Source organism: Strix aluco, chromosome 1 (assembly GCF_031877795.1).
Source record: "Strix aluco isolate bStrAlu1 chromosome 1, bStrAlu1.hap1, whole genome shotgun sequence".
NCBI classification, from domain to species: Eukaryota; Metazoa; Chordata; class Aves; order Strigiformes; family Strigidae; genus Strix; species Strix aluco.
The window spans coordinates 142140920-142164552 of NC_133931.1; the positions used below are offsets into that span (position 1 = coordinate 142140920).

The window sequence follows — 23633 nt, forward strand, 5'->3', positions numbered from 1 at the left end:
GATGGCAGAGATTCTTGTTTAGAGCTGGTGCCGAACAACAGAAGAGTCTCAGCTGAAGATTCACTGAACTCTTCTTCCTTTCAAGAGGAACTTTTTTATCATTCAAAAATAAGAAATAAAAGTACTGCAGTTGTAAGTTGTCTTTGACATTCTACTTTTGGGGGAGGATTGCTTTAGACAGATTGCTCTGGCTGCTCAGGAGAGCTTTCTGATTGCCCAGCTGATGTTTTTCTGATAGGGAAAAGTCTGCCACAACTTGCACCTGTAGCATAAACTTCCCATGACATTGGTCTGTGTGAAACCAGGGAGGTAATCTCCTTATCCCTGATTGATCTCCAAGACCCTTCTGATCTCATTAGTGCCAAGCACTTGCCACGGTTTTTAAGAAGTGATGCCTCCCTTTCCTTTGCACACAATGTACCAAAACCTGGTACCTGGCCCTTACTGGATGGGTGTAGAGAGCTGGTACCTGGATGGTTCCTGACTCTTCCCCTTCTTCCCCTTATCAGTAAACATATATGTTTTTCACACTGCTGAGACCATCATTGATCAGACTGTCAGTGTAAACAGCTGGGGGAACAGCTATAATTGCTTTTTAGTGGCCTTGTTGTTAGCTGAGAGCAACCACTTGTTCATTTCCAGGTGCTCATTTTTTGTTCTAGGGGCTGACTGGGACAGATGTTCCCCCTCGCCTCTGCCCTGCAGAGTCCATGCAGCTGCAGCAGTGCAGAGGTGTAGGGCTTTATCTCGCCAACATCTGGTTCATTTGCATCATGTGGATAGAGGCAGCAGTGTGGAAGTCAGTGGCACAGTCAAGCTCTAGATAACTTGGAGCTGAATCTGGGTGATGCGATGAAGCAACTTGAAAGTCATTACACCTGCTCCTTCAAGTCCTGGTGTTTGCCTGGTGCATGTTACTAGAGCTTGCTGCTGGGGGTATTGCTACACCCTCTGCTGCTCTTTGGCATTTATAGGCAGTAGTATCTAGTAAAACTGGGGTTTTTTTAACCTGCATCCACCTGGGGATTGCAGTGGTTTCCTTTAGAAACATTTATAGCCACCACGATCTGTCCCATTGCTGCTACCAGCTGCTTGTTCCTAAAAACCAAGCTAAAAACTGGTGTAGACCAACAGCCTCTTCAGTGGCTTATGCGTTGCAGAGCAAGTGGTACATCTGTTGTGAGGCACATTTTGCCTGTTTGCACATTTGCAAATAAATTTAGGATGTTGAGGTTTGACCTGTGAAGCTTGAGGTGATTCGTGAACTGTTGCCTGTGGAGATAACCTTTCTCTTTGCAACATTTTGCCACTGTTGAAGTTAATGAAAAAGATTAGTAAGAAAGCAAAAAGCCCCCAGCTGGGAAGACCTCTCCTTACACATCAGGAATGTCTCCAGCTCTGGTGCCCTGCACGTACCATGCAGCACTGAAGGCTGTGAAACTGGGGTGCGAATGAAATGTGCAGCACAGGGGAAATGGAAGCAACTGGCTTGCTTTCCATGCCAATCTTGTACTTCTGTTAAATTACTAAGAACCCATGTTGGCAAGTTCAAAAAATTGCTATAAATTAAAATAAAACAAGGGCAGCATGTAATCATGATGATGCTGATAGAAGATGACAGGTTGTTTAATGAAATCTCCCTGTATTACAGCAACAGTAAACCAACTTGTTAAACTTCTTAAAGCAAATTAGATGGTTTTAGAATGAAGTGAAAATGCATTTAAGTGATAAATTAACTTACTTTGTCTGAATGGGCAATAGAGTGCTCAGCCTATTTTTCAAACTGTAGAGCTGACTCGCTGTTATTTTTAATGTTGCAATAAAAAAAACCTTAAGGTTTTGTCTAATTTGGAAATTAACTTAATATAAATGGAAGCAATTAGTGTGGTGTGAAAATGTACCACCCAAAAAGACATGGTTTTCTTTCAATGCAGTGAAGTCTGATTTTAGCTTTTGTCTTTTGCACTGGCAAGTCTTTGACTAGTTTGTGTAAACATGGAGTTTAAAACGCTGCATTGTCTGCTTCTGGCTGAGTAAATCCTTCATTAATGCCATCTATATTAAGTATGGGTGTTCCCTCCACCAGGGCTGAAGTGCGATACTTTACAAACAGCTGAGAGTCTTTCTACGGCATTCCTTCAGGGGTGCTCCTTGTTGGGCGGCCTTTGCAAGGCCATGGCTGTGGCAAGGCTCCTTGTTCCCGTACTGGCTAGATTAAGTCTGTCTTTCAGTTGAAGTCCCAAGAGAGCAAAAATGAAAGCAGAAGATGGCCATGATTGATTCACATCAGCCTGCTAAGGCATGAGTCTTTTGTTATTGCTTTCTTCAACTAGAAGAATAAGATTCTTTTCTGCTTGAAATGATAAAGTATTTAGAGATGTACCTTTTGTTTTAGTAGCAGAAAAGCCATTCTCGGCAGGACTGAGGCTGTCACTGCAGATTAAAAGAGCCCTGGGGAACAACTGATTAACAGAACGAAAATGAATGCAAAGCCCCTGTGTCTCTGTATTGAGCTCATACAGGGGAATACAACTTTACTTGGCAGTTGTCAGTAGAGGATCACCTTTGAAACTAACATTTTATCAAAGCACTATAGTGGAGGGTTATAATAGTAGTGGGAAATTTCTGCATTTTTGTTTTTGTTCTGAATTGTGATAAAAGCAAAAAACTCAACTTTTCACGACTGAGCACTGAGGAAGCAGGATAAAAGGTGGAAGATTGGAGTTAGATTGACTAAAATGGTTCCAACTATTTTTAATGTTTTATTAACTGTTTTTCCCAAAGTGTTTCACACTGGAAACAGAAAATTGCTTTTTAAAATTTTTCAAACTTAAATGTTTTCACAGTTTAAAAAAAAATGAAATCTGGGTCTTGGTCGGAACTTCCCTGTGCAAAATTCCCAGTCTGATGAGTCACGTATTCTGCAGCAAAAAATGTTTCCCTGAAAAGTGCCCCGCCCCTCCCCGATTCAAACCTGCTGACTAGTATGCTGATCTACTCTTCAGATTAGCAAAGTAAAAAATGTTGGTACTTTATGAAGCAAATGAGTCCTCCTTTTTCATCATAACCTCTGGTCTAACTCTATGGTGTGCTGAATGCCTTCAGGTCTGAATTAGTGGCAATGGAAGACATGCAGCACATCATTGGTTTGGGCCCTTCCAGTGTACACTGGTACTGCCATCAGCATTGCTGAGACAGTAAAGCTCAGAGCACATTTGATGGGAGCTCTTACATCTTTCGTCTCATCAGCATCATGGCTTTCTACGCTCCCATCCACTGGCTGCAGCTGTGCAAATCTGCTGAAAGCTGTGCGTTTGCTCCAGAAATCTCCCGGATAGAGCTGGTTTGTACAGCTGTGCACAAGGGAATAATCTGAACCTTACTCTGTGTGGTTAGATGCAAGAAGAAAAAAGCTCAGCTTCGTTCTTCAGGCAAAACCACAAATAGACAGTGACGTCTCCCACAGATGCTGATCTGCATTTAGGAATAAAACCATCTTCAGGGCTGGGGCAGGAGCTGCAGTGGGGCACTGTTGGGTGACAGGTCCCAGCCCCAACTCAGACTGCATGGAGGAGTGCTTCTCTGCTGTTCCCAGTCACTCAAGGAAAGAAGAAATTGCTTCACTGACAGAGGATGCTGGGGGCTTTCTTGATCTTGGTAATGCCCATGTGTTATACTCCCAGTTGTCTCTGAGGAGACAGAAGGTGCTCAATACCTTCCTTTTTTTCCTTTCAGGGAAAAAAACCCACCTTGAAGGAGCTTTTTATTCTCTGTGGAATGGTTTCATCTTCATATGACAGCATTCCTGCATGTCTAGTGTCTGTCAGTTGTTTCACAGGGAGGGTGAAATAAAACAATTTAGAAAAATAAATTCTGGTCCTTCTGGCAATGTCTATTGATGGTAACATAAAGAGTAGTAGTAGCTACGTGGCCACGGTGATGAGTGTCTTCAATGAGACATTCCTAAAATCAGTAACATCATGCAAATGTACCACAGTGGATCGAGCATATGCCTGTTTGAATTTTATATTTTAAAAAGAGGTTTGCTGAATTTTACAAATTTTACCAAACTATTACTATTCCTTATAAAATTATACTTCTGTTGTGTTATTCCCCCTACACCCTAACAGAATACTAATTACATCTTACAGAAGCCCCAGATCATAGGCAGGCTTGCATTATGTCAGCTTTACAGATGAAAAAACAGAGGCACAGAAAGGTCAATTATTTTATCCTAGACTGTGAGGTCAACAGTATTACAACAAGCAGAATTCAGAAATAGTGCTCTGCTGATGACATAATATATGACACTTACTATGTATACTGTGCCTTATTTGTAATGCTAACTTTTCTCTTGATGGTTAACACTTTGGAAAGATCTCACTGTTATTTCCATTTTGGAATTTTTATTTCATGATTTTTGTATGGTTTTGCTAGAAACCTCATCTGTTGCAAAGCAAAAATTTGTGCTCACATGATGTCACCAAGTACCACACATATACAGAGGCCAAATTCCCCTGTTCCAAATAATAATCAGGTAGTGTACTTAAGGTAATATCTAAATTCAGATAAATACTAGTTAGGTAAACTGCAGAAAATACTTCAGTGGAGAAGATCACCGTATACACAGTCCATTGAAGGTGTTCATAGTTCCCCAGAGTGTCTGTCCTAGAGTACCACAACAGCTGCCATTGTTTGGCATCTGGTGATCAGAAAGGGATGAATTCAGAGTGATTTCATAGATCTGGAGCTGAATTCAAGGCAGAAGAATAAGTTAACTACTTCCAGAACTAAAGTTTTGTGCTATTTAGTTCCATTGATTTATGTGGGGCTATGAGATACAGATTAAATCCTTTACCTACAAAATGTCTTAGCAGGATTGGTCCTTATGGTGAAACTTATTTATTCTGTTTCATCTTTCCCCAAACATTTCTTATGAACTCCTCATCACAAGTGAAACAAAATAAATAAGCTGTAAACCAAGTTACTGCAGTTGAACTATGGGCATGCATAGAGGTAGGGTACAGTACAAGTCTTGCTTTTTGAGTACTTTAAAAGTGCTGCTGCTAATAAGACAATATTCATTCAGATTAGCTAAACAGCTGTAAAAGAATATAAATATTAGAGTGGTAGCAACTACTTCTTTTAAAATAAACGTCTTTTCTTCTGCAAAATACAAACATTTACCTTTCCACGGGCAGACTCAACTGCAGTTTGAGTTCGTACTGGTGGTAGCTCCACGGGTCCCATGAGTTAAATCCTAGGCTGGATAGTGATGTCATTCCCTCGGTTGTTTTTTAATCTCCTTTTTGTGCTGAGAACAGCCATCTGTCCCTCTCCAAACAATGACGGAAGCAGCTGTGCATGGTGTGCCATCAGGAACAAAAGCTGCTGCTTCATACCAGAGGGCAGCGGGCTGCAGGTCGCAGTGAGTTATAAGGATATCAGGGTCAAATGACACCTGTATAGAACAATAAAACTGGGATTATACAGGCTTTATGTGTTCATTCACTACCAGAGAAGTAGGGTCAGTCTTTGTGTGAGTTTTTCTCTAATGGACATGGGAATGCATATGTGTTTTCAAGGATAGCTGAACCTCTACTCACCCACCAAGTAATGGAGTAACAAAACCAGCTTCAAGCAGTGGGCAAAGCAAACACAACACAAAACAATTCTTTCGAAGGGAAAATAAAACAACTTGGATACATTCTGGTACTTTATACAAGTTCAAAGTGTTTGATCTCAAGTGGTTTGTGTATCCTGTAACACACCCTTATAAAAGCTCAGTGAACCATGCTTTTCATGTGCAGGCTGCAGCATACAGTAGTTCCCTGGCTTCTTTGTCAGAAAAAGGAAGCTGAGCGAGGGTCGAATGCTGCACAGAAGCCTCATCCAGGAGAAGAAGTTGGTTATGCTTTGAGCTGCTTTTTCTGCAGGGTGAACTATAAGGAGCTGGAGGAGAGTACGTACTCAAAGGATGAAATTGCCCGCTCCTGCAGGTGGCTTTCTACTTTTCAACAAGTGGTGCTAGTCCTGGCCGAACTATTCTCTTTCTGTGCTGGGTCTGTAAGGAGAACAGAAGCTGATACAGGTTTAAGCAATAGGAACCTTTATTATATACCAAGGGGGAATGTAATATATGGGGTAAAGTTCATGCATATAATGAATGAAATCATAGAATGGTTTGGGTTGGAAAGGACCTTAAAGATCATTGAGTTCCAACTCCCCTGCCATGGGCATGGACATAAGTGATCACGGCTGAGTACAGAGCCTCCTATCTTTTCTTTAACCTCACATCACTTTTGTCTGCATGGATTCCTGCTCAGTTTCTAAACAAACACACATTTTGGAGCTGTTAGTGATATACCAGGGATCATACAGCCTTACCACTTCTTGTGGGATGACAGTCCAGGATTTGACCCTGTCTCTCACGCACAGAGTGACATTCCTTGAAGTTTGATGGGACAGAAACGAGTATTTCACAAACAGGTAAGCTGTAAGCACCGTATGCTCCCACCTCAGGGAACCATGTCCTGGGACACAGAGGCATTTGTGGCTACACAGCTGAGCTCAGACAAGTCATAAGACAGCCGTGGCTGGCCCAGCACCAAAACCAGAGATCCCCTCCATGACACAGTTCCACTTATGCACATGGAGAATGGTTCCCTATTGCCCTCTTTTTTTTCTTTTTTGCTATGCATTTCATAAAGAACTCTGAAATAGAAGTTTCCAGTCATAAAGCACAGCATTTTTATAAAACTAACATTTCTTTTTTTTTTTAGGTAAAGTGCAATGGCTCAGCCTTGCTAAAAGTATTCTTCCAACCTGAAAACATGTTGTGTTCCTATTTGCTAACTGGCTCCTTTATGCCCTAAATGTCACAAATAATTCCTTTCATCTTGTATTGCCTACCCAGTTCATGCGTTTTTGCAGGAAGAAGTCACAAGATACTGCAGTAAAAGTGGACAAAAATATTACTAACGATGGAAAACACATGATTACATTTCTAGGTCTTTGCACTGTGTAGCTTACCTGAAGGCGTCATGACTGCTGAGCAGCAGTGTAACTTGGTCATGCTGTTTGTAAGTTTGAGACTGAAGCTGTAGAGTTCCTTCACACCACCCAGAAACTGCCAAAACTAGAGAAAAATCCTTTTGCTGCTTCATGCTGATATTGGCACTGTCCTCCCTGTAAATTGCTTATCATCCCCATCTCCCTGTGAGTACTAAACAAACAGAGCATCGCACCATTGAGAATCCATTCCTGAACTGTTACTGTCTAGGAACAATTTTATAGATTGCCAGTTTTTAGACAAGATGGTGGCCGGTTCATGACTCACTGATTTGCAAATTATTTGTGCTCTTTCACTTACATAAATGTCTTCTTTAACCCACATTAAAGTCTCTTGTTTTAAGCTGTCTTGAGCTTGGGTAAAACTTAGGGTGCTGCTGTTGGTTCCCAAGACTGCCACAGCATACTTTACATTCTGGCAGCTCTCTCGGCATCCTTTACAGACCCTCAGAGATCAGCTGGCTCTGCTGAGCGGTTAGTGGCTCCAAACATAAATGCCATTGCTGTCTGACTGTGTGGTTTCTGGGAAACTTTTCTGAAGCCTGTTTTCTTCCATGTTTTGAAATAATCCCGGAAGGGGTGGATTTTTGCTTCTCTATATGAACAGAAGCTCTGACTGTGGTCCATAAGATTCAGCCTAGAGCATATGCTGGAAGGCTGAGCTGGTCTCACTCCGAGAGAAGCTTACTCCCACCAGCGTATAGTATCAGAACTGAAAGTGAGAAACAGAAGACTTTCTGTATTTTATTTTTTGTACTGTATTTATTTTTGTTGTGTAAAGTTTTACTGTGTATTGAGCAGATAGCCTCTTACTGTATTGCTTTGAAATAACACCTGCCTGTGTGGAGGTGGGTGTTTGTGTACTGTCCTATGGAGGTGTGATGAGGCACACGGTCAAACATCCAGGCCTTACAACCACCAGCTATACAACACAGTAGCTGTATAGCCCTGGGATTTATTATCAAGCTCATTCATTTGATGGCCTGACATTAAACAGACTTAATGCAGTCTCACAAAATATGGTCCTCAATTTAACCCTGTGATTGAGCATGACACCCAACCAGCTCCTTCAGCGCACAAGCAGTTATGGTTAATGACAACCCCACGGGAGGAACCTGAAAGGGCCCGAAGGGCAGGACTGCTGCGCTTGTGGTGCCTCTAGCCCCTTTCCCATCCTTTCAAGGACACTGCACCGTGCTCACAGGCATCACCTTTCTGAGAGGGGATGTTCTTGCCTTCCTCTCTCTCCCCAGACCAGGCAGTAAGTGTGTTAACTTCTCCACTTCATTGTGGTAGCTCAGGAGGTTTGGCTCTAGTTCAAGCTCTGCAGTCTCCTTGCAGGGCAGTGACAGCTTTAATCAATAGCAAGCTGGCTTTCCTAAGCAAAGTGCTGTTTCTTCACAAAGCAAGAGCTTCATAGCAAAAATGTAAAAAGATGAACAGGTCATATACATGTATAGCTTACATGGTGCTGAGCCAGCATTCACCGGGGGTCTGGATAAAAACTATAATGTTTAGGATATTTTTTTAAATCTCTGTCTCTTGACTAATAGTCCCATATCTTGCAGAGAGCATGAGTCACTTCCCTCTTAATTTAGAGAGGCCATTGTATATCATATTAAGTTCATTATGTTGCTAGGCTATTTCCTCTCTGGGTGAAATGTCAAAATACTGGCTACCTACATAGTCAGTATCAGAAATTTGTATTAATTACAGACTGATTCCTCTATAGTTATACGTATTGAAAAAGTTCATCCAATGAGGCCAAATAAACCTATAAAGGTATGTGCAGCTGTGTAACAAATGATACGGTAAACTGGGTATTCCATGTTTCCAGAGCATGAGTCTTAGCCAGGTCTAAAGTATGGGAGGTGCTGATAACCAAAACACAGTACAGTTATTATTCTATAATTACTTTTAGGTATGGTTGAGGCTGGTAAAATAAATTATTCCTTCTTTAATTTACTCTAAAATTGAATAGATAATAGAAAAATAGAAATAAAAAATAGTTTAGAGAGAGATTAATTTACCCAGTTTTTCATATCTTAAAGTAAGCTATCTTTTTCTACCTTGGTCATCTAATTTCCTTATATGATCCATAAATGAGCTGCAAGAAGGCAATTCAAGCTCACCCATTTTAAACTTGATCTGTCATAGAAGAGGATGAATCACTGTCTGGAGTTTTCTGGTTTTCTCCTTTGGTTATAAAGAGAGACCAGATTACTGGTTTAGATTAGATACCTTCCATCCATCCATCCATCCATCCATCCATCCATCCATCCATCCATCCATCCTATCCTTAAATGTCTGTTTGTTAGAAAAATACTGTTAGTTTTTTTGTCAGCAAAACCATCATTGACAGAATAATGGGATCACTGCAAATTTTTTACAAATATCAGGATAAATACTGTGTTTTGAATTTTTGTTTGCCTACAGACCAGATGTTATCATAGATACACTTTAATTTATAGGTGTTATAGCAGTATTCATTCACATACATTGCAGACAGTCAAATTCAGTCAATCATCACGTGTGTTGTATCCACAAAGAGAACAAGAAGTAATTCAGAAATAAATTCAATACAGTTCTCCTGAGAAAGCCCTATTTGCAGATGAAGTGGCTCCTGCCAGCCCCACCGCAGGGGACCTGGTGCTTTTCTTCCTCTGTGGTGGCAGCAATGGCAGCGGTGTCCAACTCTGCTCTCATCTGCCCCACTTAGCCCTCACGCCCCCGCTCTTTCAACCCTCTGCTACTGTTTGGGTCATGAATATTAAGCACAGAGGAGAGGATCATGAACTTGGCCAGGAAAACGTCATTAATAACCTTGACAAGTATGGAGATGGATTGGGAAGGATAAAAGAGAGAGTGGGAGGAAAGGAAGTTGAGGCAATAAATAGGCTGGATCTGCTGTGACCATGTTAATCTCTACAAGGTTATTTGAGGGAATTACTGAATTAGTTCATCTTATACCTAGATCCTTGCCTTATTCCTGGACTATTTCTTCCTTCATACTGACAATGTAATTGTAACACAATGCAAATTTATTACGGTTTACAAAAATAAGAAATCAAAATACTATTTCAGACAAATGCAATGGCAGATGTAAAATACACAACGCATTAAGTGATACAATTGCTTGACAAAATAAAAGGTTTTAGTCAACCCATTATTTTTTAATTGAAGATGACTATGTAATTGCATACCACTTAATGTAACCTCCAGTTTTTGTCCTAAAATAGACAATACTTTATTATATTAATACTCTATAAGAGGCTTACAGCAACTATTATTTTTAATAATAGTCTCTCTAGTGCCTTCCTACAGCATTTCACCTTTGGCTGTTGTATTGTTTGGTTCACTACATTATTTTGAGAAAAATAATCATGATGCATGCAGAAAAATCTGTTTGAGGAGGATTTAGAAAGGGGATCTGAAGTTTAAGGGAGATTCTATTTCCATTTGCTGTAGGTAAATTATGTCTTTTGTCTGTGGGGGAGGGGACTTTATACCCCGTCAGAAAGAAGTGCATATAAATGACAACTGGTCACTGCGATACTAATAAACAGTTACTCACATTAAGTTAGGAGAGGTGTAAAGATTAAAATTGTACTACAGGAGTCCTCCTAAATGAGCAGTTCCTTTTGCTCTGAAGTGGGTTCTTCTCAAAAGCTAGGTGTGATTGGTGGTGATGGAAGTGCACCCAGGCTCCCCAGTGTAGGAGCCCAGCATAGATAATCTGCTGCCATAACCACACATATTATTGACAGCTCCTGAGACTCATGATTTGCAGAGGGACTGGTGGTTATTAAAAAAAAGAAAGTTGAAACTCTGAGGAGTAAAAAGCAAAATTATAGATATATCTTAATTCTTTAAAAAAAACAGCAGTACTTTTTTTTTTTTTATGACAGTGTCCAGTTTACTGAGCTCCAGCTCACCTGAAAGGAAGTTTTGTGCTGGCAACAAGACACTGTTGGGTTTTCAGTGAGCAAGATAGCACCCTTGAGGAGTCGAGATGGACCTGTGTTTGGGGAAAGTCTCAGCAATCGCAGATGGAGCTCTGTTGAACAGAGGAGGGTGGCAGCCAATTAACACTAATTATTTTTTGTCTATTTTTGATTCCCTGGGAGCAAGTAGAGTGTGTTCCCCCCCCCCAAAAAGAAACCAGAGAGCAGCAGCAGCACAGTTTCTGTGCAGTCTGACTCCTTTTCTAACCCCAAGCTTTGTGTTGTGGAACTTCCCAGCCCTGCTCACCTCTGCAGTCTCTGTTTACCTAACAGACATCAGGAGCCTTCCCGCCAGAGGGAGGGTTTCTTAGGAAAGAGGTTTGCAAGATTGGGTTGGCAGGCATTGTGCTCTGCTTCGTGTTCAGTACGTTTTCTGCTTGGAGCTTGTTTCCTCTAACTGTTTCAGCAGCACAGAAGCCTTTTAATGGCAGCTCCCAGTGCCGTGGCAGTGGGAGGTACGGGCTGGCAGCATTGTGGTATGGCAAAGGCCTTTGGCTGACGAGCCTTTGCCATTGTTTCCCCTCTGTGCCCTGTGCTTTGCTAAGAGCACACTTAGACCACTGCATGCCTTGCCACCTTCTCTGGTGTTGTCTCCTGAGCGCATCGTGGGAAGAGCTCCGTGGGAGAAAACCAGGAAAAACCCAATATCTGTGACATTCCTGCACTGTGTGTCATCTCCATGGCGTGTCTGCAGTTGAGCAAACATAATCTGTCTGGCAGATAACTGAGTGTGCCGTGTCTGCGAGGAAACAGGCCTCTCTTTGACCTATGACTGTGTCTGTGTGTGGTGTTAAGTGTATTTAGTTAGAGATCAGTCATGGATTTGTCACAATTCCTCATCACGGAGAAATCTCCCTTTCGCTTGTGGTGTTGCCCAAGGAGACATGCCCGTGCGGCTCCTCTGCCCACTGTAGCTGTGCCCTTCAGCAGGCAGAGCGGTGAGCCAAGGACCTGCCACTCCCCTTCCCTGCCAGCCACGGGTGGGCACGGTGGCAGCTTGGGAGAGGAGCCATCGCTCCTGCAGCATCTCTTCCCACCATGCTTGAGCTGGCACAGAGGAGCCAGGCAGCATGCAAAGTTCCCCCACCTCTTGCTTCCAGCAAGTCCTCAGTGCTTCCTACATGACTACAGCAGAAATCATACCACATGTACAAAACCGAAAGCTTTTCATACTACAGTTTGTTCTCTCCTACCCCTGAGGCCTTTGTTAGCAAACAAGACTCCAGTGTTTGAGGGGAGAGACAATGGTGTGGTTCAGCTCACTCTGAGAAGGCATGCTGGAAATGGTGCAATAGCTGAGTCCACCCTCTTCCCCTCCCTTTTTTAATTTTATTATTCTGGTTCAGTGACATTTATTTTGCTGTAAATGCTCAATTTGCTATAGAGTACATGTGTCTTACAAAGAGACTAGTAAACTAAAATCGTATGTTACGCAGAAATCCTTTGGTCTGAAAACGCAGACAACCCATATTTGCCTTTCAGCTTTCACTAGCTTAGATGTTTGGTGACAACCAGCAATAATATTTTTAGCTGCTGGCATTCTCCCACTGCAGTCTATCTTGCAAACTTGATCAAGAGATGCTCTTTGAATGAGTTGACACCATGTACAGTAAATTTTTTATTAAGAAAAATAAAATGGATAAAAGAGAGCACTGGGGTTGGCCTACGGTATCAGTAAGTTGGAACTGATTGCTGCTGGGAATTTGTTGTTGCTTCTGTTTTCATTATATTTAGAGAGGGAGGGGGTTATATATGTGGTCCAGCTCATCTCAGTTTTACAGTACCATTTTAGACACCAAACCTGATAGGGCTTTGTATGGTTAAGCTTCTTAAGAGGATGCACTCACTGTTGGCCTTCTGTACACATCCTGTGTTTGCAAGGGTTCCCATTAAACAACTGTCTAAACAGGGCCCAAGCAAGGCAGAAAAAGCAACCTAGGGGATAAATAAAATTTCGTATATGATAAACAGTAAATACTGATCTGCCTTAGTCATATGAACTGGTTTGACTGTGTGAACACTCAACAGTTTCCCTTAAATATAGTATTGTATGTCTGATTCCAGGATGACACTCTGATATTCCAAAAACAGTTTAATAAATAGAAATTCCAAGGTGTATCATCATAAGCCTGTAGCTTGAGTATCAAATCTGCCATGTTATGTAAAAAAATATTGGTTATATAATGGCATTTTTATCAGTCTAGTGACATAAATACAAATATTAGAACATTATTAGGAACCTGACCTCTCTCTGACTTCGAATCTGTTAAGTCAGATCTGAAAGTCAGAGAGAAAGTAGCTTATGTATATATGGAGATATAGATGCTGTAGCTTCAGAGCTGTCTTAACTCAGAGCTAGTTTGAGGGTTTTGTTCCAGATAAATGTAAATACATTTAAAATGGTACTGAGGAAAGAAACTGGAGTGTGATAAGAACTTCAAGCTGCTCCAGAGTTTCCTTCGTGATGGCCCAAACTGAAGCCATTTCCGACAATGGGGTCAGTGGTGTCCCTAAAACCGGTGCTCTTCATCTCTTGAAATACATTGAGAGAGACCCAGGGAGCTATAGCAGATAAAGGTCCTGAGCTGGCAGAAATCGGGACTCACTAGTGGGAGAACATATGGAAGAGCAGCAGGGATTTCCTCCAGGCAGAGCAGTGTTCATACATGCATCACAGACGGTTGTCACTGGTGGTCAGATAACAGTGCCGAGCCCTGGGGAAAGGCTGGGCGAGCAGCAACTGCTCGGGGAGCAATGGGGTTGTGTGGAAATCCTCCCTACTGGGGAGCAGAAGCTTTGGAGTATGGGAGCATGTAAAAAGAGCTGCTGTGAGTTACCTGGAAAAGAAGGGAATTAGGTATGCTATACATAGAAGTAAGTGCATCATTTTATAACTGAGAAGCTGATATTGCAGGTTGCACAACTTCTTGAAAACCCTAAGTAGGGCACTATCTGAAATTGCCAGCCTGATGTTAGTGACAGCCAACCATCTGTCCCCCCGGGCTTTCAAATCAGAAAAGCATAGCTTTTACTAAGAGCATGCAGTCTATATGGTGGAGGTTTTAGTAAGTAAATTAGATGAACCTTCTGACTTTTCAGCATGAGGTAAAAGCAGACTGAAAAAGTAGAGGCAAGTTCAACTTCACAAGTTAACATAAGTTAATTAAATAGTTTAATTTCACATATTTTCTGGGTAAGTTGAAGTGGGGCAGACTGTAAAAGGCTGATGTGGTCTTTAGTGTCTCTAATTCAAAGAGACAGTTTCCCCAGTAGTGCTGTTAACCCCCCTATTTGCTCTGTCGCAGCACCTCAAGCATTAAGACACACCTTAGAGAATTAAATCTCACAGTGCTGTGTCGAGCAGGTAACTCCTGTCCTCCTCTTGTGGGTGGAGAATAGGCATACTCACCAGAGGAGCAAGCTGTAGCACAGACTGGTCAGGGTCCAGATCCCTCCTGTCCCTGGGCTTTAACTAGAAATCAGTTCCCCCCCACCAAATCTATAGATGCATGTAACCAGAGCAAAGGACTGCTGCTTTTGCTACCTCACAGACCCTGTTCTGCAAGCAGGGCTGTGTGCATGGGCTTCCTACATCCATGTGAAGGTCCCCTGCTGCCTTCACTTGAGCTGCACAGGGCTTGGGGGCTTCCGAGCCTGCATCGTCCCAGCTGGGCTTTTAACTTTCCCTGACAGTGAGCCAGCTCCGTGCTACCAAGTGCACACTGACAAAATGCTCTAGTTTAAAACATGGCATAAAAGTGCTATTAATGCTTGGAGTGCTGCTGGATTTTTCCCCTTGTACAGGATATGGAAAAAAAAAAAAGAGAGATTTTTAGCCCTGTAAGATTAAACAATCATCATGCTTTTAAGGGCTTAATCTGCTGGCATGCAGACTGCTGGCTGATAAGTCTCTGAGTGTAATTAGATGCAGCATCAGAATCAGTTGTGTGGGCTTTCCTGGGGCTTTTTGTTTGTTTGTTCATTTTTAACATGCTGTGGAGTTGAAACAATCTGTCCCTGGAAATGTCTTTGGGCATGAAGCTGTAACGTTGTCCCCCCGCCCCGGCCAGTATTTCGGCAGCACCTAGCTGGAGACCACCGCTCGAGGAGGGTCAGGGCAAAAGGTTGCTCAGCGTGTGAATTCAGGCTATTGTTTGAGGCACACATCTGCCTTAAGAAATCACACGGCACAGGCCGTTACTTATTCAGATGCAGAAGCTCCTTCCGTCCCACAAGACGGCCCATTCAAGTCACATGCCAGAGGTCTCAACAGAATGGGCTGCAGCTGCTGCAAATCTGCTGTCTAACATCAGAAGCAGTTGGACAAACTGTACCGTACTGACTACAGTCAGGCTCCCAGGCGCCGAGGAAGACAGGGAAAAGATTTGGGATCCCAGCGCTATGTTCTCAGAGGATCTGTGGCTGGAAAATGAGAAAAACTGTGCCGTTGTTCACAAGTCGAAGCGAGGAAGGAAGCGCCAAGAGCTTCTGGCCGTGGCCCTGGGGGTGAAGGTGGGAGTCAAGGGGGCACTTTTATGGCAACCTCTGAAACTCTTTGCCTATTCACAGATCACGTCCTTGGTCAGAAGAGCAGCCTTAACTCAAAACGACAACCACTTCAACTATGAAAAAGCACACAATTTTAAGGTAAGCACAACTTCCTATTATTTTTGGCTAAAAAGTTCTGTGAGATGCCTCACATTTTATTTTTTGCTGTGATGGGTTTTTCATGCACCCATCTATATTAGCTCTGAGAAAAGTGTTGAAAAAAGCATTTTTCTTTCTACTTTAAGTTCCCTTGACTGCATTCTTAATATGCTTTTACATAGGCACTTAATCCAAATAACGGTTTTGCTACTTACTGCACTACTTGACTGACATTTTAGCTCTTTTTGCCCAGATTCATTTTTCTTTTTTGTTCAGAAACAAAGTACTTCATATTGATTGTCTTTATCTTAAAGTGTATCCATTTTAAAATGAGAAAAAGGCCCCTTTACAAAACGTAGCTTTTATCAGAAGCCAGTAGCATTTTACCAGCAAGCATTTCGGACCTTTTCTATTTTCAGAAGAACTTGAGGGAGCTCGGGTGCTTCCTAACAATAAAGCAGAGCACAGTGGTGGTTATTGTCTCCTAGCTTTTGTTCCACCACCATATGCTAAGGAAATGCTCTCAGAGTCCCACTGAGCTATAGGATCTGAGCTTGTATTTGCTTGACAAACTAAACCAAATAGCTGGACAAACACAAGGATGTTTAAATGGATCATCTTTTTGCTGTCTTATACACACAAAATCAGATTCTTGGGGTTTTTTTCCCCAAGTGCTGTGTCTGGCATGCTGCAGCAGGGAAGTGACTCAGCTTTGGAAACGGACCTTCCAGGCAGCTTGTACTAAAATGTTTTGCCAAAAGGACTGTGCTGTTACTGTATCTAATGCTGTCAAATTGCGGTTTGATGCTTATCGGGATGGATACAGAGAGAATAAGAGGCAGTAACGAGACAAGAAAGGAATGCATCTCAGCTTTGAAACCTCAGTTTACTTAATGCTCCTTGAGGATGCTGATCTGGGTCACTGTCAGAATAGTTCAACTCATTAGCAGAAAGAATTTTCTGATAGTCATCTCAGGCCTGTCAAAAAAGGAGAAGCACTGATCAAAATGATTTCACTCATTTCCTGGTTTAGCAAAAAACCTTCACTTCTTATTTTTCTACGTATTCTGCTGTGCAGACATTGCTCCCCTCTGCAGTGCTTCTGCTGTAGTTTGCAAATCAATAATTTAATATTAGTGAGCAAAGCATATAATAGCATCCCTTTTCTCATTCCCCCTCCTCGACCCAGTCTACAGAAAAGTCAATATGTATCTCACTGATCAGCACTGAAGAAAATAGGGGAAATACTCTGTGTTTTCTTGCTTGATTAAACCAGCTTTCTTCATTCTTTCTGGGTTTTGCACTCATTATCATTTTAATATCAAAACTATTTTAGTTTAACTAGAAAATATTTTCTCATGACTGAGACTTTTTTCCACTTTGACCCATGCATTCTTTCCTCTTCAAAATTCCCCTTGTTTTGGCTTTGATTTATAATTGGACATGTGCCCAGTTAGCTTTGCGTTTGCACAATCTAACTGTTGTACAGTCTCTGTTCCATTCTATTTCAAAAGAGTCATAGTTTAACTGGAAAATCACATGATTAAAAGATATATGTATTCAAAGGCTTGACAGCAGAAAATTATTGTTTAATCCTAGTAAAGGCAATAAAAAACTTAGGGAAGAAACATTTTTTCAAAAATTGTCCAGAGAAGCCAGTCAAAAGAGTTATATTTACTTAATGTCCAAATATGTTCACTATGCAAATACAGGTAGCTTTCCAGAGGAATATATTAGAACATGTCTAGTTGTTGAACAAAAAATGTGGATACAATGCTTAGAGTAGAATATTTAGATTTAAAAGATGGCTAAATTGAAGCCTAATATCTTTAATATATTCCATATTTATTACATAAAAGGCTTAAGAAATTCTTTAAAAGAGAAAGAATGGCTTTACGGGTCTTGGGGAAAATTCTTAATGGCTTTTGACAGCACTTAGGCTATGATGATATGGGATTTATCTGAAGGAGAACGCTATTTTGCAGATACTCAAAGAGTTGTCTTCCCCATTTTTAGGTGAATACTGATGTGTATTGTATCATTCATCGCAGTTCGTAGGGACAAATGTTATGTGTCACAGTGTCCCTCACAATCTTGTCATAGGCAATTCTTCATGAACAAGCAGACATTCTTCAGCTCTTGTCCTTTAGCCATGAAGAATCTTAAAAATGAAGGGCACATTTTTAGCGAAGCTGATGAGATTTTTGTAGATCTTATACCAAAGATCTTATCTACTAGAAGAGAGAAGGAAGAAATAGACTCAAGGCACAAATTCAGAGCAAGGGTGGATCTCCCTCCATCCTTTCCAAGCTAATATAAAAATTAAAAAGAAACGCTGGCGTTTGGAGAGTGAGGGTGCCAGGTTACACCATTCTGACCATCCGTGCTTTCTCCTTCAGCCTCTCTTCCAAATTTCAAGGTACTCAAGGCAAATGAGTAAAAAAAGATTTAGGATCCAGACTGATTTGTTAAGCTGGGTTCGTCCTGAGCACACAACACAGTCACATGGATTTAGATTTGGAGCTGGCGTCTGTCTGGCGGGACAACTTTGCATAAGCCAGTGTAGACATACCGTAATTCAGGAAAGAGAATAAATCTCTGAAGCCCTGTTTAGAAAAACACAGAGGTATTTCTTTAACTATGTGGGCGTCAGCCTAACTGGATCACAAAGTCCTCTTGCATCTTGTTACAGTTAGGATCCAGCAGGCTCTTTGAGATGTGCTTTACCTGCCAACTTCAGCGGGGTCCCAGCTGGTGGTGAGGTCACCTCGTGCCCGAGGGTGGTAGCGTGGAGTTTAGGGATGCTCCACACGTTTTGTTCTAGGCTGGGAATTCATGAGAGGGCCTCTGTGCTGCTTCAAGTGAGCAAATACAGTTGAATAATGTGCATTTACCACAATATTGTGCCTGTTTGCCACTATAGGATGGGCAAATTCCATTTGCAGGTGGGTGAGTGGAGAGGAGGCAGCTGATTACTGACAAGTCAGAAGATCTGCTGGGAGAAAGGAGGCTCTGGGATAAATTTCCCCTTGTGTTAATCACTGCAGACAAACACTGCTTCTGGGAGACAAACGGTTTGGGGGAGGCATTTTTTACAGACATCATGAAGATTATGTGTATGTATTTAAACAAAAATAACAGCAGAGTCAGCTTTTCATTCTTGCAAGGAGCTCAGGTTCAGCAGGAGTCCACAGTAGAGTACAAATGTGCATGTATTCAGGTGAAAGTCTGAAAAATCTCTTATTTTCTTTGGATGCAAATAGAAAAGTCTTCAAACCCAGTCAGATAAGCAATAAAATTGCCTCAGAAACAGCACCATATAATGCCAATAAAAACCATGCGTTTCAATTCAAGGCAATTTTTAGTTTGTTTCTGCAATATTGCTTAAGGGATTATTTTGGTTTGCCACTGTATTGGCACTCCTTAACTTTGGTCTTAGTTTCTCCCTCTGTGAACACAGCTCAGACACAGACTAAAGCTGCATGAGATCATAGCACCTGCAGGGGAAATTCTGCCATTTGGAAGCCAGGGCACCAGAGGGCTGAAGGGCGAAGGTGAGAGCGCAGGAGGGCGATAAGAAGAGACATACAGTCTAGTATCGGGTGAGATTGTCCAGCAGAGAGGAGAGGATGAATCTAAGAAATTACTTTTCATTGAAAGAGCTGGAAAGGAAATAAAGTGAAGAAGTTAGGAGTTAAACATTGTGGAAAGAAGATGAAAGACTGAACAGGAAAAGTACAGTGTATAGTCTGAAAAGTCACGGTTTTGGCTTATATGAAGAAATGCTTCCCTGTAAATTCTTCTTAAATTTGGAATTATGTGTCAGCTGTAGCCCAAGCAGCCCAAGCCTATGCTGTTTGTACACAGAGAGGTCTCCTGAGACTGCAGGATGGGGTAGAGACCAATAATAAATAGATCTTGATCATGTTTCCAAAAACCTAAGCCCAGGCCATTTGTAATGATGTGGTTACAAAGGATGGGACAAACCTAAAAGCCCATCTCAGAAAACTAAGACCTGCTGTTACTTCTCCTTGTAACAGGCCAATCTTGCAGGCAGAATTCCCATTTACCATTCAAAAGTGTTGCGTGCAAACTTCAGGCTGCATTTGAGTGTTGTGTTCAAAAGAACAAACTTCTTTCATTATTTCTTTAAAATTAATGGCAAGCCATAAGAGACTTAGTTGAAAACTGCATCTTAAGAGATTTTTTCCATCTTTAGCTAGAAACTTTTGGAAGATCTTCCTTTTTCAGTTAGAGATAGTGAGTATTTCCCTGTTTCAGCTTGACCAGAAACCACCAAGACTCGCTTTTCTCAGGGCATTTCAGTTGGGAACTTGCCATTTGAGCTAAAATGCAGATCCATGAAAAAATATAAGTGAATGAATAAAGAGAGGTAAACCTTTGAGGACCACCAAGCTGAAGGGAACAAGGGACGGGTGCACAGTCAGCACTTCACAGATGAAGCCCTCAGTCAGTGTTGATGATTGTTTCCCATTAACGACAGGAGATACCAAGAAATAATCTTCTACCATTTTCTAAATATGCCACAGCGAGCTCAGGTGAATTAAGCTTTATGTAAAGTGGGCAAGTAGGCCCCACATATCCTAGCAACTGTGATAGACTTTAAATGTGAAATGGTGCAGTTTTAAAAATCCTGAATGAGCTTTTACAGCCACTTCTCACAAGGTTAGCTTTTGTAAATCACTGCAAAGCAGAAGACATACTTAGCTGTCTTCCCACAGCAGATTATTTTTACCCACAATTAAATGCAGGTGCAGACCTACTAATTATGTGGTTATCAGTCTAAAAATGGTAAAGATGCAGGCATAATTAGTTGTATCTGTAGTTTTGTATCCACTGAAGGTCACATAGAATATATGCCTGAAACTCAGGTCACCAGCTGATGTTAGGTATGGCCATTTACCCCCACTAAAAGCCGTGTCTGAAATTCATGCTACCCACCCTGCAAAATAAAATAAGATGAAATGAGAAAGAAGTATGTGTCTATATCTATCAATCTATCTATCTCAAACTTTATCGCAGAGTGTTGTTTCCCAGAGATACACATTTTTCTGAGAGGTAAAACACCATTTCAAAAAATAAATATGACCAGTCAGACATTCCAGTTTTGACCTTTTACTGTCAAGAGGGAGGAAGAATTACTATTGCTTTAAGCGTATTCACACAACTATTGACTGTGAGTAGTTGGTCAGGAGTCATTTGTGGTCAGGCTCACATTTTTATTACTAAATCAGAAAGAGAGATCTGTATTAAAATCACAATACTTCATCTTCTTGGGGAATGGACTGAAGAGTACAGGCTTGTTTACGTGTGATCCTGCAGACAAATGAGGCAAAAATATTAGCAAGCCAAATGCTTGGCTTAAAACAAAGCCAAGTTTATTTGAAAAGGTCAGTGACCATTTTTTTACTCTATGAAAAGTAAAGAGCAGCTTTCTCCATCCCAGGGGGTGGAAGTGGCCTTTCAGCCATCCACCCAATGGGTAAACAAGAGCAGAGAAAAGGAAAAGGAAGCATTAGCAGCCAGAGTGTGCATGATTTATGTTTTGTTAAGCTCAGTTAAGTCTCTGGTCAGAACTTGCTCATACCATGTCCATTCACAGGCATAGACCTCACTATTTACTCTTCTTTTCAATGAAAATTAAATGCTTACTTTACCAGAACATACATCTTAAATAAAAAGGTCTTCCACTGTAGCCTTTGGAAAAGCAGGGGAGGAAGCAGCAGTGGTATGCAAAACCTGGCTGGGGAGCTGTGGGCTCTGTCAGCATGCAGGTCATTTTATTCCTCCTTATTTGCTCATGTGTGGACTGTAGCAAAATGAAGTTTAGTCTGCTGAAAAAGAGCCTACCGACATCTTTTCCCTATGTGAGTTCAGTTTACTTACTAGAGTGGGGAAGGTTGTCGTTTGCTTTTATCACTAACGGATTCCAGTGTGCAAAATCAGATCATTACCCAACCACTGCCTGGAGTGGCTCCACAAATCATTCATCCCTGATACAAATTTACAGCAATCACCTCGAGTTTTGTTCAGTGTTGTTGCATAGAAATGCACATGTAACATCACAGTCATAGTGCATTCAAACCTGAGTGGTGCTCTGAGAACATGGGTCTTGCACCAGATCTGTGATCACTGTGGGAACCAAAATGTGGTGCATTCAAAGGGACTTTCTGTCACTGCATTTCCCCTACTTTCAAGTGATGAAGAGCATTTGAATCTCAGAAACATTCCTGTTTTGTTAAACTAGTCAAATAAAAGCACTGATTACAGTTCCTTGGATTTTTAGTTTTACTTTTTTCTTTTTTGTCTAATGAACCTGGTTTCCTCTCCTCCACTGTAGCTGAAATGTCAGCTAGCACAAATGATTTGGTTTTGGTGTGGTACACAGCCCAGTTCTCTGTTATGTTAAGCCTACTGAAAGATAAACTTCAAGATCAAAGCAAATTTCTGTCCCCGTGGTTTATTTCATCTAGACTTTGGAAAGATGTGGGCACTGTGTGCTAAAGATTTACTCCTACTGAGTCTTCTGTTGTTTATCCATTTCAGTTGTTCCATCTGTCAGACCATCTGCCTCCCAATGACCCTATTTCTTTTTTTTTCCCCATTTGTATTACAGGTCCATACATTTCGAGGTCCACACTGGTGTGAATACTGCGCCAACTTCATGTGGGGTCTCATTGCTCAGGGAGTGAGGTGTTCAGGTAACCCTACAACATTTTCTGTCATTCTCTTGAAATGCTCATACACCTCTCCCACCCCCAGCCTGCACTCCCTGCAGGAGTGGGGGTAAGGGTTATTGTACAGAACAAGGCAAGAAATCCTCCTGCACAAGTTACAGCATTGTCATTTTCCCCATTAGCTGGTTTAGAAATGAAGCCGCCAGCCCTTGCTCACTGAGGGTGACATCCTTTCGGTAGTACCTTGGTCATGTGTGTGCCTTGGTGTATACATTGATCTTTATGGCTAAGTTATTCCTGAATGTTTTTATGTCTTAAGAAACAAGCCCTGGAAATGGCAGAGCCATTCAGCAACTAGGCTTCTTAACTCATCTGTCTGCCACCAGTTGCTGAGAAGTGCCCTTGTCTGCAAAAAGACTGTCACCTGTTTCCTATAAAAATACTATGCACTGCTTCAAGTCTGAAGTATCCTACCTCAAGGGAAAGCAAAAAATATGACCTTCATTTTCCTAGAAAGATTAGTTTTCTGGTGCCTCTGTAGCTGTATTAGCATTTTAATGGTGTTTTAATTATTTTGAATTTGTTTGTTCTTTTGTGAAAAATGGAATAATCATCACATCATGAGCTTTTGGATTCAGCAGGTGAAATAGTGTTTGGTGCATTGCAAATGGAGTTTCATAACTTCTTTCTATGGCCCTTCAATCCCTTCCATGTCTCACCTGAATATGCTTCTGTCTTACCTCTCCCTGCCCTGACCTCGAGACATTCCTGATCTCAGACTGGCACCAAACACATCTGACCCTGACATCTGCCTTTCATGAGTAGAGGATGAAATTTTAGACTGCAGTTTGAAGGGTCACATATGTTTCACAAGTGCACAGTTTTATTAAGCACAGTCTCAGCTACTGCTACATCTTGTCTGCCTGTGGATGAATAATGGTGACACAAAGAATATGAGAAGGACATTAAAAAAGAGGAAAATGAATAGTAGTTTGCTTTTCAGGCTAGTTGATCTTAAACACAAGTGTGCAAAAACTGACCTTACTAATGCACTGTATTTGTTCACATACATAAAATATTAAACTTATGAAAAGGCTTATTTATTTCGTATGAAACATAATACTCTCCCTCATTAAATTACCAACATTTAACTCTAAGTAGACAGATGCATTTGGATTTAACTTCACATGCTAGGAGAACATCACTGAAAACA

General features: G+C 41.4%; 1 protein-coding gene across 1 annotated transcript in view; it reads left to right on the forward strand.

Moving 5' to 3' along the window:
* Positions 1-23633, forward strand: part of CHN2 (chimerin 2) — a 163934-nt gene that overhangs the window by 122556 nt on the left and 17745 nt on the right. The window contains exons 7-8 of the mRNA XM_074838137.1: positions 15645-15722; positions 22360-22444. Coding sequence (XP_074694238.1) covers positions 15645-15722; positions 22360-22444 — 163 coding nt within the window. The remainder of the gene's footprint in view (positions 1-15644; positions 15723-22359; positions 22445-23633) is intronic.